Source organism: Centropristis striata, chromosome 7, assembly GCF_030273125.1.
Source record: "Centropristis striata isolate RG_2023a ecotype Rhode Island chromosome 7, C.striata_1.0, whole genome shotgun sequence".
NCBI lineage: Eukaryota > Metazoa > Chordata > Actinopteri > Perciformes > Serranidae > Centropristis > Centropristis striata.
The window spans coordinates 27,452,458-27,470,713 of NC_081523.1; the positions used below are offsets into that span (position 1 = coordinate 27,452,458).

The 18,256-nt window shown below is 41.5% G+C and overlaps 2 protein-coding genes across 2 annotated transcripts in view; one reads left to right on the top strand and one right to left on the bottom strand.

Moving 5' to 3' along the window:
- Nucleotides 1-12,006, top strand: part of dock5 (dedicator of cytokinesis 5) — a 38,057-nt gene extending 26,051 nt beyond the window's left edge. The window contains exons 27-51 of the mRNA XM_059337043.1: nt 186-281; nt 480-578; nt 875-1,045; nt 1,169-1,269; nt 1,354-1,412; nt 1,666-1,820; nt 1,953-2,038; nt 2,415-2,571; nt 2,705-2,745; nt 2,831-2,921; nt 3,748-3,867; nt 4,154-4,243; nt 4,744-4,848; nt 5,140-5,281; nt 6,918-6,999; nt 7,110-7,194; nt 7,365-7,451; nt 7,546-7,722; nt 8,842-8,925; nt 9,013-9,150; nt 9,383-9,555; nt 9,710-9,854; nt 10,058-10,217; nt 10,438-10,556; nt 10,680-12,006. Coding sequence (XP_059193026.1) covers nt 186-281; nt 480-578; nt 875-1,045; nt 1,169-1,269; nt 1,354-1,412; nt 1,666-1,820; nt 1,953-2,038; nt 2,415-2,571; nt 2,705-2,745; nt 2,831-2,921; nt 3,748-3,867; nt 4,154-4,243; nt 4,744-4,848; nt 5,140-5,281; nt 6,918-6,999; nt 7,110-7,194; nt 7,365-7,451; nt 7,546-7,722; nt 8,842-8,925; nt 9,013-9,150; nt 9,383-9,555; nt 9,710-9,854; nt 10,058-10,217; nt 10,438-10,556; nt 10,680-10,781 — 2,865 coding nt within the window. The 3' untranslated portion in view covers nt 10,782-12,006. The remainder of the gene's footprint in view (nt 1-185; nt 282-479; nt 579-874; nt 1,046-1,168; nt 1,270-1,353; nt 1,413-1,665; nt 1,821-1,952; nt 2,039-2,414; nt 2,572-2,704; nt 2,746-2,830; nt 2,922-3,747; nt 3,868-4,153; nt 4,244-4,743; nt 4,849-5,139; nt 5,282-6,917; nt 7,000-7,109; nt 7,195-7,364; nt 7,452-7,545; nt 7,723-8,841; nt 8,926-9,012; nt 9,151-9,382; nt 9,556-9,709; nt 9,855-10,057; nt 10,218-10,437; nt 10,557-10,679) is intronic.
- Nucleotides 12,007-16,418: 4,412 nt separating this feature from the next.
- On the bottom strand, nt 16,419-17,536 carry LOC131974457 (uncharacterized). Its single transcript, XM_059336770.1, has one exon. It carries the CDS (start codon nt 17,394-17,396, stop codon nt 16,419-16,421), a length of 978 nt encoding a protein of 325 aa, XP_059192753.1. The 5' UTR covers nt 17,397-17,536.
- Nucleotides 17,537-18,256: the final 720 nt, after the last annotated feature.

Below are 18,256 nucleotides of genomic sequence, written 5' to 3' on the forward strand. Positions count from 1 at the left end.
TCCACTGTGTTTTAGTGGAGGGAGTCATCTGAAAACCTGGGAAAATAAGTGAGAATATATGTCGTTATTTTTTGGGGGGGATTTGAGTGAACCGACCCTTTGATGCTGGCTGCTACACTTTGCAGCATGTCTGTGCCGCTGTGCCTCAGCTGGTAATTGTACCTGAGCTGTTTGTCTGTGCACAGGGTCCAACCAGAGGGCACGTTCAGCTGATAATGGAGCGGCTTCTTCGCAGGGTTAATCGCACCGTCATCAGCATGGAGAGATCCTCCCCTCTCATTGTAAGACACACTGCTGAAATATGTCCTTGACAACTCTCTCCTCAGCATTCATTTCAGTATCAACTACCCTGACATGGACATGTAGTAATTTTTATAAGAGCTGTGAGAAAAATCAACAACAACACAACAACTGCTGTTTTTTTTCTTTTGGACAAATGTTTCAATCCATGTGAATAATAGTTGACTCCTCTGCGGCAGGGCCACTATCTCGCCTGCATGACGGCCATCCTGAAGCAAATGGATGACATGCATTACGCCCACTACATCAGCACCTTCAAGACAAGACAGGACATCGTTGTAAGTGTCCCGGTTCCTCCCCTGCTGGCTACATCTTGTCCTGAAACATCTCATCAATAACAGGCATTAAACCACCCAGGCCACTTACTGCTCCTTAAGGGAATATTGATTATAGACATTTCATGCAATGGATTGGACATGATGAGGATGTCAGTGGGTGTCCATTATGCCGTGGAATGTGCATGTAGCAGTTCTGCTTTGGATTTGCTTAGTTTGGGTATTACTTATTGTATTTCTTTAAAGCGACAGTGTGCATACACTTTGCAGTAAAGATTTTATCCCTCTGCTGCCCTCAGGACTTTCTCATGGAGACATTCATCATGTTTAAAGACCTCATGGGAGATGTCTTCCCCGCTGACTGGATGATCATGAACCTGGTGCAGATGCAGGTCTTCCTGAGGGCCATTAACCAGTACTCGGATGTCCTCAACATGTATTTTCTGGATCAGGCACATTTTGAACTCCAGGTGTGTTTTTGTCCTCCCTCGACCCGATAGAGGTTACATTTCTTATTTAACACAAAATCAAAAGCTAGTGTTATGAGAAGGTAATTATGGTATTAATATTTGAAAACCCTGCTCCCCTCGCAGCTGTGGAATAACTACTTTCATTTGACCGTGGCGTTCCTCACCCACAAGACACTGCAGCTGGAATCCTTCTCTCAAGAGAAACGAAATAAGATTCTGAACAAGTGAGATCATTTAGAATTCATCAAAAAGATTATTTAAATGGAGAGAACTTAATTTAACAGTCCTTTGATTTAAATTTGCCACAGATATGGAGACATGAGGAAGACTATTGGGTTTAAGATCAGAGATATGTGGTACAATCTAGGTGAGTATTTTGCACCATCTGATAATGCTGCTATTATCATAGAGTTTGTGGCTTTGTTTATTCAGTGCCTGCCAGTAATGCAAGGAGAATGACAAGACAATATTTTTTATTGTCCAGTTTCACAGTGTGTTGTTGTTTTGTTTACCACGTTATTAGATTTGTCCTCTGTTTGTTGAGAAATGAAGATGCAGCTTATTGCCTCCTCCAATCACACTGTGATATTTCTGCGTGATAATGTTTTGCTGTCCCTCAGGCCCCCACAAAATGAAGTTCATCCCAGCCATGGTCGGGCCCATTCTGGAGGTCACGCTTGTGCCTGAGCCCGAGCTGAGAAAAGCTACCATCCCCATCTTCTTTGATATGATGCAGTGTGAGCACAACTTCAGCCCCGGACGCACGTTCGAAACGGTAAGAAAGCCGCCTCTGAATTAAGAACTTTTTTTTGGGTTTAAATTCTTCTGAATCCGCTCCTGGCTGAGTGTGACATTTGCGATGTGTATGATGATGTGCTTTTTTTTAATTGCCCTCTTATCCTTGCAGTTTGAGAATGAACTGATAACAAAATTGGATCAAGAGGTAGAAGGAGGCCGAGGGGATGAGCAGTACAAAGTCCTGCTGGAGAAAACGTAAGACTGAGGAGCACATCAAACAGCAAACATTTCTTTCACACTGAAAGCTGTTTAAGTGGTACAACACACCGATCAAAAATTCTTTTATTCTGTTTGATAGGGAATTCAGACAGGAGTGCTTCTAAAATACAACAAAGGCATTTATGATTGTGTTTTTGAAAATGTCCTTAAGGAACCAGAAGGACAAGACATTCTGCAAGAATTGTGGGCAACCTCTAATCAATAGAAACCCCTTGGGGACAGAATGTACAATCTCAAAGAGTTGCAAAACAGATTTTAATGTGTTCGTCAGGAGGAATGGCAGGCTTTTGGCATACTGATAAACTAGAAATAGCCCCTAAAGTGTAGCTGAAGACTTTGTTTGTATGTGCAGGTTGCTGGAGCACTGCAGACGCCACAGATACCTGTCGCAGTCAGGAGAGGAGCTGGCTCTGCTACTGAGCAGCCTGCTGGAGAACCTCCTGGCGTACCGTACCATCTCACACGACGAAAGTCCTGAGTACCGCATGAGCTGCACTGTCAATGTGCTGGTACGGCCTGTGTCTATATTTACAACACGGTTAACACTGTTTGTGCATGTACATTAAGCAATTACCTGTGCTGTTCTACCAAGTGCTTCAGAGAAAATGTGATCAAGAGTACATAATTAAGATTTTCTTGCAGAATTTCTACAAAGAAAAAAAGCGGGAGGACATTTACATCCGGTGAGTGGGAAAGAGAAAGTGTGTGGTTCTTGGACCAAAGGGCGAGTGGGCGAACAGTGTTTAACTAATGTGCTCTTTTAACCAGGTACTTGTACAAGCTGCGTGATTTGCACCTGGACTGTGAGAACTACACAGAGGCGTCCTACACTCTGATACTGCATGCTGAACTACTGGAGGTCTCTGACACATCAAAGTCTCTTTCTTTTCATCTTTACCCCTGTGCTGCCCTTTTAAAAAATGTGCTCTCATGTCCTTAGAGGACAAAAATGTCTGCATTAATAAACTTCCCCAAAATTACTTATTTATATTATTTTCCACTTTAAATCCCACAGCTGAGTCTTTTAACCAACATCAGTCCAATTTTTTTTTTTAAATGAACCCTTTTATGCTATAAAATGGTATGTTGTGCTATGTTTAAATGATTACATAACACAACTGTTGTCATGTAGTTTACAGGAAAAAAGTAGTTATTTTCTGTATACTAAATGCTAGGGCTTTTTTTCTTCACAGTCTGCCATAACAGAAATTGGCATGTATTTTCCCCATAAGACAGACATTAGAAGATCTGGTAGAAAATAGTTAAAAAGACACTTTTGACGCCAGATCAGGCTCTGATTGAAAACCTGATGTCATAGAATGCATGATTTTTCGCTGTAATGGTGGTGGGCTCAAAAAATGGTTTTAATGGGTTTCAATGGGACATTTGTGTCCTTAAGGGTCAAAGTATCTGTAATTTGGCTACAAAGACTTATTATGGGAGCTGAGGTTGAACTTTCAAAATTAAAAACTCACACCCTTGCCCAAATTTATACCGTATGCATGCATTAACATTGCCAGAACTTTAAAAATATGAAAAATTAAAAAGGCCAAAATGTCCCTACTGAGGCACACGGTGTAACAGTATCCAGCTCTTTATGGTTTGAGCTGTTTAACCCTTTGCCTATATTACCATACTTTTAAATGTTCACCTCAGTATTGATTTATGGTACTTTGCTTCCCCAGTGGTCTGACAAACCCTGCGCAACTCATCTGATACCTGGAGATGGGAAGCACGTCTGGACCCAACAGGAGCTGAAAGAGAGGCTCTTCCAGGAGATCATATGCTATTTGGACAAGGGCAAGGTGAGTTTGAATTGCGTTTGTGGGCCAAAGTCATTTTTATTTTTTCCATCAATCAACCAAAGAACTGTGAAACTGGTGGGGAAGTTACTTAAGCTGTGTGTTGTGTCAATATTCAAATCTCTCACTGGCTGCCACCTATCAACTGTTTTTCCCTCAAAGCCGCGAGGAGGGGTTTTTACAGAGGACAGCCGTGGGAGCCAGATGGCAAAATCTAGCTTGTGCTCCTGTGTTGTTTTGTTTTTGTTTTATGTCCCCTTTTAATTGAGTAATGCACATGTCTTCTCAGATGTGGGAGAAGGCCATTGAGCTGGGCAAGCAGCTGGCCAAGATGCATGAGATCCACATGTTTGACTTCATGGAGCTGAGCCAGCTGCTGGTAAGAGATGGCGTGCATTGTAATTCCCCCTTACAAACAAAATACTCCTAAAACTTCAGAAAAGGGCATGTTTTATCAAGTGATATGAAAACAACTTAATTACAGATGATTTTATTGCTAATGTCTCATTAAGATTGAAATTAGTCTGAGTAAAAGTGGACAGACAAGAGTGTAATTTGTTGAGATGGAGAAGGGAAACGTGTGTGAGAACCTGTTTACTAAATTAACTTATTCCCACTTAGAAAGTGTCTGCAGATGCTGTGGCGTTTGAATCTATTATGAAGAATCTATTTATAAAGTCTCTCAGCGTTGGTAGATTTGTATGATTGTGCTCCAATAATCTTTTCTCATAATTGCATAAAAGCAAACAGAAGTAACCACATACTATTGAAATGAATTTATAATGAATGCTTTTATTTTGTAACCACCTTCTAACAGACTAATTACATCACACTGTGCACAGACTGCAGTCTTACAATCTTCTTTATCCTCTGTCACAGAAAAAACAAGCCGGGTTCTATGAAAATATCATGCATGCAATGCGGCCACAGCCGGAATACTTTGCTGTGGGATACTATGGCCTTGGATTCCCCACTTTCCTCAGGGTAAGAACATTATTTCCTATTTCAATAAATAAAGACTTAGAGAGGTCAGCATTCACCTTGCTCACACAATGATCTGGCTTTTTGAAACATTTCGCAGGGCAATGTGCAATAATGTCGATAAAGGTTATTGGCTTTTTGACGACACAAGAGAATGTCAGGATGAATACAGTCCTGTCATGGCTCTGCCCAAGCACTCATCTCATATATTATGGAAAAAATAACCTCCATCATAATTCTAGTAATTTATTGAGTTTCATCTGTTGTGTTGCACACTGAAATCTTCTGCTACAGAACAAGATGTTCATCTACCGAGGCAAGGAGTACGAGTGGCTGGAAGACTTCAGCTTAAAGCTGCTCTCTCAGTTCCCCAACGCAGTGCGGATGACCAGCACAGCGCCCCCTGGAGACAACATCAGCAACTCCCCCGGAATGTGTATCCTTATCACGAACTGTATGAAATATGGACATCATCACCCATTAGTTTCTGCAGAGGCAAAATGTAGCTCAAATGTGGGAGGCTCTGACCGTCACTGTCTTGGCAGGGCCTGACTCCTCCAGACTAATCACGACATGAGCAAAAAGATGGAGTAGCTGTGAGATGAGGCGGGCTAAATGTAGCGACTAGCCACCTGTGAGGGTAGCTGCCTGTCACTCAGATCGGCTTTAAGCCTTAAAATGATTTAGATGAATGAGTTCTATAAAAAAAATCACACCCCTCACAGAGACCAATACCGTCTTTTGTACTAGGCTGGAAACATATTTATTTCTGCTGTAAAGTTGCCCATTTTAACATGAGGGATCTATGGGGATTGAATTGCTTTTGGAACCAGCCTCAAGTAGCCTTCAAGGAGCTGCAGTTTGTGGCACTTGTACCTTATAAGCCACACAAAAGCTTTTTGTATATCAAGATTTTTAGTCAGGTTAGCAGGACTCAAGGGAAATTAATGATGTTGATATTTGACGGTTTATGGGAAATGTCTCTACTGGATGATCTGTCATGAAATCCCATACACGCATTCATGTCCCCACAGTTTCATCAACAACTTTGCATCTCATGCCATCATCAGGTTAATGTTTAGAGGGATCGTTCATATTTCTTTAATTGGGGTTGTATGAGGTCAGTGTATTGCCTATGGCACACCCCGAGGTTAGACAAGCAGGCAAGTGCAACAACACGGAGGAAAAGCAATGTACTGCTGTGTGCGGAGGCCTCAATGCCACCAGACCCCTCACAGAACATGGGAGTTGCTGGTCTATCGCTGCCACTGATCTGTTAGACTTTGAGGTGTGACTTTGGTGAATATGAACTATCACTTTAAAACACCAATTCACACAGAACACAAACAAACTGATCAATCGAGGCAGCGGTAGACAAGCAACTCCCATGTTCTGCAAGGTAAAATTGCTGTTTTTTCCCCAAAAAAGTCTGGTGGCTTTGAAGAGAGCAAAGTTGGATGTAATGGCTTCAGTTCTCCATCCAAAAGGGGTGTCCAACAGCGAGTTAAAGCAGTGAAAATATTATAAATATATTGTACATTTAAACTGATATTGATTTTTTTTTTTTGTGGCTAAAATATGTTTTGCTGCTGACCCCATCCACAGCAGCACATTGCTTAGTTTCCATGCCGGTACTCTTTAAACTGGGGTCATGCTGCCCGTCATCTACTGTAGGTAATACACTGACTATGGACTGAACTCATACAACCCCTTTAAAAAAATCTGAACTATCCCTTTAAAATGTGTCTGATTAAATCTTGTAAAAGTAATGCCATTCACATCAACTGTTTATTGCTAATGAGCAAATGTTAGCTAATAAGCTACACTCAAATGGTGAACATGGTAAACAAATCTGTTCACATCAGCATGTTAGCATTGTCATTGTGAGCATGTTTGCATTCTGACGTCGGTACTGAGCACCACTGTACGAGGTCCAGCCTCACAAAGCTGCTAGCACAGCTGTAGTCTTGTTTGACAATTACAGATTTGAAAAAGTAATCTGAGTCAATGCAACTGTGCTTTGTCTACTGCTCCACATTATTCCTGGTCTTATCCTTAGCTGAACCTCACAGACATTCAGTGCTTTACTGTCAAGCCTGTTCTCACCGTGCCGCACCAGTTTAAAGACAAGGGGGTTCCAGAGCAGATATTAAAGTGCGTACGGAACACTTAAAGCCTGATTTATCTTCTTGTGAATACCTTGGGATTTATAGTACTCTGGTCAAACTGCTAACTCACCGCTGTCCTTTCCTGTTCTTTTGCAGCTATTACAGAACCAATGAAGTGGACCAGTTCCAGTATTCCAGGCCCTTCAGGAAAGGTGAAAAGGACCCAGACAATGAATTTGCAGTGAGCATTTTTTTTTAAAATTTACTCCAAAGCACTATGTATAAGCAGACACCCATAAATTAAAAAAAGTATAAACAATCCCGTGTCTGCGCATACCCCACTCTGAAGATTAATAAAAACATTAAAATGTCACCCTTTAATATTTTATTGATATTTATTCTGCCCTACAGACCATGTGGATCGAGAGAACAACCTACATTACAGCCTACCGCTTCCCAGGGATTCTGAAGTGGTTTGAAGTCAAATCTGTCTCAGTGGTGAGAAGCCAGCTTGATCCTCAAACTTTGTTTCACCGTTTGATTCACTTCCTCTAATTCACCATATTCTTCATACGATTTTCCTGATGTGCAGGAGGAGATCAGTCCTCTGGAGAATGCCGTGGAGACGATGGAGATGGCCAATGAAAAGCTGAGTAATCTCGTGCAGCAGCAAGCCTGCGATCGCTCACTGTCCATCAACCCGCTGTCCATGATGCTCAGCGGCATTGTTGACCCTGCTGTCATGGGTGGCTTCTCCAACTATGAGAAGGTTTGACTTTTTTTTGCTTAACAAGACAATTTTTCAGCAGAGTGCACAGATTGACAGTTAACAGACAAGCAAGACAGACTCTGTGAGAGTACAGAGCCCCCCAAAATGTGCAAGTGTGTGACTACTTCTATACTGAACCGTGTTTGTTATGCCTCCGGGCTGGCCACAGCCATGGCCAGAGGCGTTAAGTAGTCGGGTTGTCTGTCCGGCTGCCCCACTCTTGTGAATGCAATATCTCGGGAAAGCCTGCAAGAAAATTTCTTAGAATTAGGCATAAATGGCCTCTTGGACTCAAGGATGAACTGATTCGTTTTCGCTGACCAAGGGTCACTGTGACCTGATGTTCTTCCTATTCTCATCACCCAATTTCCCAGTAAAGTGTGGTGAGAATTTCTTTAGATTTGGCACAAATGCCATTTGGACTCAAGGATGAACAAATTAGATTATGGAGGTCAAAGGTCAACATCAATGTGACCGCACAAAATCATTTTTGGGCCCCAACTCAAGAATTCATCTGATAGTTATGCCAAAATCTCTCTCTAACAACATTCTATATCCAAAAACTCGAAGATCAACTTCACTGTATTCAGAAGCACTTCTGGCCATTATTCAACGCCATAACTCAGGAACAGAAGGGGAGGATTTGAATACTGTGGCTTTTTTGCAGCATTGTCCATATTTGAAGCAGTGTCAGGCTACATATGAGTCAGAACAGACATGGTTGTAAACTGAAACTTAATTGGTTGGCAGAGGAATACAACCACGATGAGTAATTCTAGTTAGATTTGAGCTGTTTTCTAAATCAGGATGAGTTTGTGTGCACAGCTGGCTCTAAAGTAATTCATTTGAAGAAGAATATGTATTGCTATCAAATATTGTCAGACTAAACTAATAACAGATAAATCCTACAAACATAATATACATTTGTAATTTCTTTTTTCTTTAGCATGAGTTCTGATTGGCCTCTAGCCTGTTTTGAGCTACAAAGTTTTATTCATAAGGGAACTGCTGTGGCCTCTTTGTCATGCTGTGGAAACCTGTTCACCGTTGCTCACAGCTATATTTTAAGAGTTTGTTTACAAGGCTGCCCAATTTTCATCCTGTCTTCATCCTCTCTAGGCATTCTTTACAGACACCTACATCCAAGAGCACCCTGAGGACCACGAGCGCATTGAGGTCCTTAAACAGCTCATCGCCCTGCAGGTAAATCCTTCTGCCATCATTGTCATTGACACTGGGCTCAAAGCAGAAGACGTTTTGTAATACTTAAGTGCCTGTCTTCCCCTCTAGATCCCTCTTCTGGCAGATGGGATTCGCATCCATGGGGAGAAGACGACGGAGCAGCTGAAGCCCTTACACAACCGTCTGGTTACTTGCTTCCAAGACCTTCGGGAGAAAGTAGAGAAGCATTATGGCGTCATAACCTTGGTGCGTTGCCAGCCGCAAACTCAATTTAATGTAAGAGGGTGCCAACTTAAGCTATTGGCCCTCTTGCCTTCCTATCAAACGCTTCTCATTCAAAGCAGAGTGTACGTTATATTAGCGCAGGACCATAAATCTTCCTTTAGCCAGTCCATTGCCGACCCGAGTTTTGCCTGTCATTGTGCTCCTCCCCTGCCAAGATTCCCTGATGATGCTTAATCCCATTTGTGTGTCCCAGCCCTGCTCTCTCACTGAGAGGAAGAAGAGTCGCGTGGGCTCCGTTGTGATGCCCTACATCCTGTCCTCCACCCTGCGTCGCATGTCTACTGTTTCAACCCTCTCCAACGCCTCCTCAGGCCTCTCCAGCGGCTCTGCATCCTCAGATGGACCTTCCTGCATTTCCTCCCAAGAGTCAGTCCCTGCATCCTATCCCTGCTTCTTTTGTCTTACCTTTCCCCATGTCTGAAACTGTGTTGCCATCACTACAAAGACTGCTTTCATCAAACACTGATTTATCTGTTTTTGCTCTGCATCTCTTTCTCTGCCCGTGATTATTCACAAACAGTTCCTTGTTGTCCCGCCCCAGCGATCGCAGGACGTCGATTTTGTCCCGCTCAGAGGAGGACAACAGGATTGCCAGAAAGAACAGGAAGGAATGGAGTGTGAGCAAATCCCAGGTCCTACTGGAGAGACCGTCGGATGCAGATGAGGTAAGGCCAGGTGCTATTTTTATTTATATGTCCTGCTATTTTCATTTCCGTGACTTCCACTCAGGTGATTATATAAGCTGTTTACACCATATCATCAAACTCAATATTGAGTTTCTGTTACTCAGTTGCAAACAGAGTGGCTCTATTATGCTCAACTGTTTTACATGGAAACCTATATCTTTGTTTTCCAATGTTTATTCCAGACTCCTCCAGAGAAGCAGCAGAGACCCAAGAGTTTACAATTAGGAGACCGACGGCTTACCCTCTCCCTGTTCCAGGGTGTTTCATCCCAGCTCAGCCTGTCTAACCCTCTCAGCCCGCTACCCGCCTCTCCACACACTCCTCGCACACCACGCAGCTCCAGTATGTAGCAAAAAAACCCAACTGCTCTGACAAACACCGCACTGCATGTCATCATTTCATTTTCTCTTAAAAAAATGTGCCTTGCACACAGAAAAGGAAGAATACCTACTAACCTTGTGTAAGCACATTCTGGTCTGTAGCCCTAATCAGGTCACACACACATACATATTCACAGATGCATGCAGTCTGAAATGCTTTTATTTCTTCTCTCCTGTGGTAGGTTTTTCATCGCTTCTCAGTGACAATGATGTCAATACTATTGACACCCCAGGGACGCCCCCACCCATGCCTCCGAAGAAACACCCGCACGAGATTGACAACCACGGGTTCTCTTCAGAGGTACATCTGCTTGGAGAAAATAGCACCCCCTCACTAATGCATATTTAATGACATGTAAACGTTAAAATATTCTGTTTTTTATTTGAAGCCCTAACATGAACTCTCTCTTCTCTTTCCTCACAGTTCATTCCTCCACTGCCGACGAAAATTGAGAGCAAGCCTCCTCCGCCTCCTCCGAAAACACGGAAGTCGATGTTCCCCACATACGAGCACACCCCCCACTAAGGCGACGCCTCCACACAGGCTTTAAAGTTTCACTAACTCTCTGATTTGGATGTGATGAAAAGCGCAAATTCATTGGTGGCATTACGGAGCCGCCACAGTAGGGTACAGATGCAGGACCATCTACAGTACGTGGGATGTATGCAAGATTTTTAGCTGGGAAAAAAATCTTTCTGATGCAAGTGGCTAATAATTCCAAGCACTCCTTTGTTCTCAAATTTTAGCCTATGTTTTGTTTTTAAGCCGCAAGGAAGTATATATGTGGGGTTATTGTTGTATGAGGGTACTACTGTGCTGAAACGGTTGTATGAGGTCATTACAACCTATGATTCAGTGTGTTTTTTAAGAGGTAATGAAACCGTGATTTGATACTTTTTTTTTTTTTCTTGAAGAATAATCCGTACAGACTTTAATCACTTGCAGGGAAAAGGAATGACCAATGCTGCAATGTAATATTTAGCTTTTATGGGCTGGAGTGACACTGGATGACTTCTTTTCCCCCTGGCTATTTACCAGCATTCCATATTTTTAAAACAAAAGCTGCATGAGAGACAAACTTGATCAAGAGCAGGGAATACAATGTACAGAATGTAACTGTTAGTTTGAAATTTAGTTATTTTGTTTCTGGTGTTGAGTAATATTATGATCAAACCTTTTTCTCCAAACCACATTGTTTTAGACACTGGATGGCATTAATGAATGTGTTGCAGATTATGTATTTGTTTTGATGTTTATAATGAACTGAACACTGTAACTGATGCCTCCAAACTGCATCACGTTGATGTTGGCGTTCAGTGGAAGTATGTATTTTCCTTAAAGGGATAGTTTGACATTTTGGGACATACACTCACTAGCTCAGAGAGAAAATATTACGACTCTCGCATTAAATATGTAGCTGCAGCATAGAGACTGAAAATCAGGGGAAAGTGCTAACCTGGCTCTGTATTAAGGCAACAAAATCTCCCTAGCAGCAACTCTAAAGCACGCTAATTAACACTTTATATCTTCTTTTTAATGTATGTATGACGACCTTTAGTGTTAACATGACAATTTGTTGTTTTGCAAGGGGTTATGTGCAGTTGCCAGGCAACAAGAGAAGACTCCAGGAAGTTACTTCTCCGAAACAACGAGTCCCACACACAAACCCCAACTTTTCAAGTAAATAATAAATAAATAATTATAAATAAATAAATAGCCATGTGCCAGTGTAGGCACACCTGGCTATAAAGGTAAAGGGAATGGGAGAGGACTCTTTGATTTAATTCATGTGATGCCCAAAACACACCTATGATTAATTTAGAGACTAAATCAATTCCCTTGTGCCTTACTTTGTGCTCCTCCATACAGAGCCAGCCCTTGTTTTCAGTCTTTATGCTAAGCTAAGCTAACTAGCAGTTATCTCCAGCTACATATTTGCTATACAAATGTGAGAGTGGTATCGATCTTCTCATCTAAATCTCAACAAGAAAGTAAATAAGCACGCTTCACAAAATTTCAAACTGGTCCTTTAAAGATCCCTGAACGCTGTATGGTACAAGCATGAATGCCTTTGAGGTTCACTTTAGTTTTACATTTCAGGTCTTAGCAGATTTTCTTCATTTTTTTTATCAAGTCACTATTGAAATGTAAATTATTGCTATTCATTGAATTTGAATATTCCCATTGTTTCGCACACCCAGTGTGTACAGAGATGGTTTATTTTTATGCCGCATAAACTGAGTCTAATTTCAACATACCGCTTCACTGTCTTTAAAAGAAGCAATACCATGTAAGTGCCTTTAGAGTGCTAAATCTATGCATGTTTTTAAAAATGATCAAACTGAAACGATTATTAGGTTGTCAGTATTTTAAGTTTTATTTTTAGATCTTAAATTGTTTTCAAGGGATTCACTTTTTTGTACAATACGCATTTCTTAACAAGCATCAAAGAAATTTTATACAAACAATGCCTCAAGAGATATATAATCTTTTTTTATGAACAAGCTGTTGTTGACTGAACAAAAATAAAAAGTTATTGAAAGAGCAGCAAACTCTTTTCTTGGCGGCATTGATTGTTTTAGAAAGGCATCTTCTCCATCTCTAAACCGCAATCCTGTTGACACAGTGAATACAGATTACTCTCTGTGCCCTCACTGGAAACTTGCACAGACAGTCATTTGGACGCTGCTGATAGCGTGAAAAATTACCCATTCAAGCTCAAAACATCTAACAAACTGGCGAGGAAGTAGTGATTTATGCAAATACAATTACAGTAGGTGTAGAAAAAAATGAGGCTGAGGCAGGAGCTAAAGAGGCCTCATCTGGAGAGACAGTCTGCAGGGACTTTATGAGATGTTTATGGGAGTTGTGCGATGGGTGCTGGTCTTGCTAATCTGGATTGTTAATGGTCTGTTCCTTCCTGTCAGATAGTGAAGTGCGGGATATCACTCTCCCTGCAAGTCTCAGGAGCAATAACCATTTCCAGTGATGTTCATCCATGCAAGTAGAGCAGCATTGCAACTGCCAGGTTTGGCTGAATGCACAGGAACATCTCCATGGAAACAATCTCCATACTGTCGACATGTTTACAGCTTGATGCTGTATAGAATCTGAGGACATCAATCACTACAGTTTCGTTCTTTTCATGTTAATCTCGGACATATTTCCTGCCTCTTCTCAACCGACAGTACACCAATGACACGTGTGTGTGTGTCTAACTTTGAGTTGTCAGACAGTCGGAGGTCACACACACACACACACACACACACACACACACACAGTCTCCGTTACCTTGAGACAACAGTCGATGGAAAACAGTTGGAAGGTTTTTCCAGCATAAAGGCTCACAGATGGTTGCAAACTCTTAAAAGTCACTTTACAGTGGTTCAGACACAGTTTTGAGGTACTTGTACTTTTTTATGCTACTTCGTGCTTCTACTCCACCACCATTCAGAGGCAGGTATTTTTTTACCTTTATACTTTTTACTCCACATTAGCTACAGCTTTAGCAAAATATAGATTTAAGATTTAGATTTTGAGGTAAAAAAAAAAAATACAGCAGCATCTTTGAGGGGGTGGGGTGTTTGCAGTTCCACCAGGGACATTCATTCATCTCTGAACATTTCAATGGTTACATACCAAATATTTGAGACCCAAAAAGGGCAAATTGTCCAATATTTCACCAAATCTACTTACAACAAGATCACTTAAAATCCCTCAGATCGATCCTGTGACCATTTCTATAGGCCAGCCTTTATTGTGTAGTTGAAGTTAACCTGCTTCAAATAATGCCAAGACATTTGTTTTACTATATTACTTAACACTTACACTTTTACACTTAAAAGGGATCATATTATGCTAATTGTCAGTTTCATACTTCATACTCCTATTTTGGGTTTCTACTACAATTCCGGTTCCAAAGAAGTTGGGACACTGTAAAATGTAAATAAAAACAGAATGCATCAAATTCATAATGAGTGTATTAGATGTACTAGAGCATTAGATGGCTTGTCTTTGTACTGTTATTTACTTGAATGTAGGTTGCAAAGGATTTGCAAATGAAGGCACCCTGTTTTAATCACGTTTTTCTCAGCTTTGAAGAGCATGTTTACATGCTTTAATGTTCAAAAATTGCTGTTTTAGTGCCTGTCTCTTCAAGCCCCACTGCAGAAAAAGTCCAGTCTGCTCTGACTGGTCTATCCTTTCAGGTCTTCTACATCTTTGCTCTCAGCAAAGATGTAGAAGACCTCTGTGTTTGTCTCTGCTTTTGCCTCTGCACCATTATGGCAGCTGGGGACTGACTGTAACTGTCACACGTCTAAGTATACTGTATTTGTAGTTTAGTTGTGACATCTCAGTCTTAGTCCTGACAGCTCATTTAAAGACAGTTTCTGTGTGGATTGAGCCGTTTGATACCTTTACAGTATTTATATGGCACCTAGACCTGCTATATAATCAAATAAGATATACAAAGCTCACGTTTTACAATATGGAACCTTTAAGTACATTTTTCTGATAATATTTCTTTTCATTTTTTTAAGATTTAGAAAATCATGAATTTACCTTTTAATAGACAATTTTTAAATTGTTGTATTTATACTTTTACTTAAAGGACCAATGTGTAGGATTAAGGATGATTTTTCGATAGAAATAAAATAAAATATTCAGATTCACAATTTAATTTGTATGACATCACCTGTAACTATGAATAGATATGTTTTTTGTTAGGTTAGAATGAGCCCTTCAAATGTACATACAAGCCATATGAAATATAGTTCTACAGTAGCCCAGAATGGACAAACCAAACCAAACCAAACCAAACCAAGAACCTTTCATGTTTTTACAAGTGAAGACCCCCGTAGGTTCTCCACATGATTGGAAAGGGAGGGGTATTCAGTTAGTTGCAATCTGCAACCCCACCACTAGATGTCATTAAATCCTACACACTGCTCCTTTAAGTAAATTATCTAAATACATCTTCCATCACTGTCATTTCCCAAACAAGAAGGTAAGAAGACAGAGAATAGCATTACTGTATTGTATTACATTGTTGAGTATAACATCTATATTGTCCAGTATTTTATCATATTGAGCTGTCAGGCCAAGCCCAAGTGCCTCCAACAGAGAGATGAAGACAGGGCACGGGATGGAAGCCAAGGCCTTGGTACGACTGAACTCCCCCGCATCAAAGGAAGACATGCCCTTTCTTACTTTGTCCATTTAGCTGCAGGAGGGATCCCAAGCCTCAGTGTGGAGTGGGATTAGCTGCACTATTGTATCTCTGCTTTGAACCTCACTTTGTGATGCCAGGGGGTGTGAACTAATGGAGCATTGCAAAGAGGTCTGCTGCATTTAAGAAAAAAAGAAAACTATTTACACAGGGTAGGTTTGCTGGGCATGAGTGCACTTTTCAGGAACGCCCAGCTTCACACCCACACACACAGTTGCAGTTACACACGATCACACCTGGGAGCTGTCGAGTACAGGCGTGCACACTTCTGTTGAGGACCAGTGAACAGAGAGAAGGTGAGGATTATAAGTACTTTTCCCCATCAAGTTTATTTTCTTTCTCCACAAACCGTTGCAGGAGTTTGGACTGGCAACCATCCAGTTACAAGCAGGCTATAGTTGTCCCTGTGTGCAGCTTATCTGCAACCCGACTGAGGAAAAACTCTTAAAACATCTGTGATGAAAAAAAAAAAGAAAGAAAAAGAATTCAGGCTATTTTCTTGTTTTATTAATATGCTCTGTACTCTCACTACAGTCACATGTATTTTTTAACATTTTGAGATGGGTGCTGGGTTACATCATGTCCAGGCAACCATGCTTGGAGATCTATTTTACAGGCCTGACTATTATTTGTCCTACTGAAATATTAATATTCATAGGTACGGCCTGATGTTATGAGCGTGTGATTTAGATGGAAAGTTGGTTACCTGTGCGTCCCTTGAACAGCTCCCTGCTCTAACTGGCTAACACAGCTAAAATACCATATTGATATAAGAAATTGTAATTAATGGTGATAGAGCAGGACTGTAGTCATTACTGAAATTGGTAGCAGAAAAGATAAAAGAATAAGTTAACTGCAAAGTTTTTAATAAGTCCAGACAATGACCAATTGATTTCAGCACAAAGACCCCGAGTGAGAAGCAAATTGGCTTCTCAGGTTTTAACTTTTGCAGGAGTGCTTGGTTTAGCCTTTTGTTCTGGCACTTTCAGACAAGACAAACACGGATATTCATCCAGACAGACGTTAAATTCATGTATCAAAGCTTTCCAGAACGTTTTTTTCCCGTAGATCAGCACCATGGCGGCGACAGTCGTGTAGATGGACGTGAAGAAGAACGTGAGCGAGATGATGTTCTCGTGGTTCACGGAAATCTCGTAGTTGACATACAGGTCGATGACAAGGAAGAGGATGAAGATGGCGACTAGGGATAGAGCCATCTGGATCACCCTCATCTGAGAGCCCAGCTTTGGTGCGTGTGCTCCGTTGGTGCTGGCTTTCATGTGGCGGAGATGGATGGCAAGGTGGATGGAGATGGAGAAGCAGCATTTCACCATGACCACCCCTGGCAGCACATCAGAAACAAGCAGATACATGGCTTCATAGATCTTGCCAGAGTAGGTGTCAGGCATTAAAACACCGCAGTCTTTGTTGGCCATGGTGAAGTTGTCAGAGTGGAACACCACGAGCATCGGCATGCAGGTGCCCAGGCCGCACAGAGGGATGAGAAACACAGCTAAGGTGACGTGCTTGAGGATGATGGCTTGGATCTGTGTGTAGCAGTGGTTGGGGGTGTTCACCAGCTTGGTGCTGTAGTAAAAAGTGAGAAAGCTGGTGTCCCACATGATGGTGAACTTGAGGCTGTAGATTAACAGCAGCATGACGGCATAGTGGACCTCGCTGATGTGGCAGTCATTGTCCACCTCGTCCATGGTCATCCAGAAGTAGCAGAGCAGCTGGTGAGCCACGTCGGCCACCGACAGAGCCAGGATGATGGTTTCACTGGGACTCCACTTCTTTTTCTGCCTGTAGTTCCACAAACTCATCAAGAAGATGTAGACGTTGAAGAAGATGGTGGTGACAGAGATAAAACCTGTCAACACCCAGAGGGTCAATTTATACACCCCGTACATAATGACAGTTTTGCCCCAAACACAACTGCAGTGGAGAGCTTTATGAGGATTTTTCCTCTATGTGGCACTCAGCAGTGTGTGTGAGGAGCTGAAGTGTTTTTACTTTGTTCAAAGAGATGACAAAAAAGCAAAAAAATAAAAAAATGCGCACACACTCCAAACCAGAGAATTCGTCATCTTTGATTCTACAAAATGGAATCAGTCACAGTTTGTCAGGGGGGCCTGGGGAAAAGATACACATTTAGCTTTAAATACATAAAACAGATTCCAAATAGACTCAATTAAAATATTTTATCATATTAAAAATATATGTGAAATCTACATTTTATAAAGTTGTATGCAAAATAAATTTTAGCTGAGGTAAGAGGGTTAGAGCAATTATGATAAGAAAGAATCCATTTTTACCTCAAACAAAGCTCCCATGGGTTGGATGACGCTTTTTATCACTCTGAATCCCACTTGAGATTTCTGCTAACACTCTCTGTGGCTGCTAGTCGTCACAATCCGTTTGTCTGACTCAGTACCTTTAACTGTGGTTGAAGAATGCTCTGCTTTGTTTGTTTTATCCAAGCATTAATCCTAGCCTGAAGTTGTCAGCAGGATGCACACAGCAAGGTGAAATCCTCTGATTTAAGTGTTCCTCAACTGGGATTTATATATTAAGTTACGATTTGCATCAGTTATGACCACAGGTAGTGGTGACGGTGTATTTGCATTGACATGGGGGTGAGCAGGAAATGTGCTCATTAGGAATATCCGGTGACTTTACTGTATGTCGATTAGTGCAGCATGACAGCTCAGCCCATCTGCAGACCACACTCTACGTGGACCCCACATGCAAATGGTTATTCCTGCAGCTC

Coding starts and splice junctions, on each gene's coding strand:
- LOC131974457 (XM_059336770.1), bottom strand. CDS start 17,396: ATGTACGGGGTGTATAAATTGACCCTCTGGGTGTTGACAGGTTTTATC.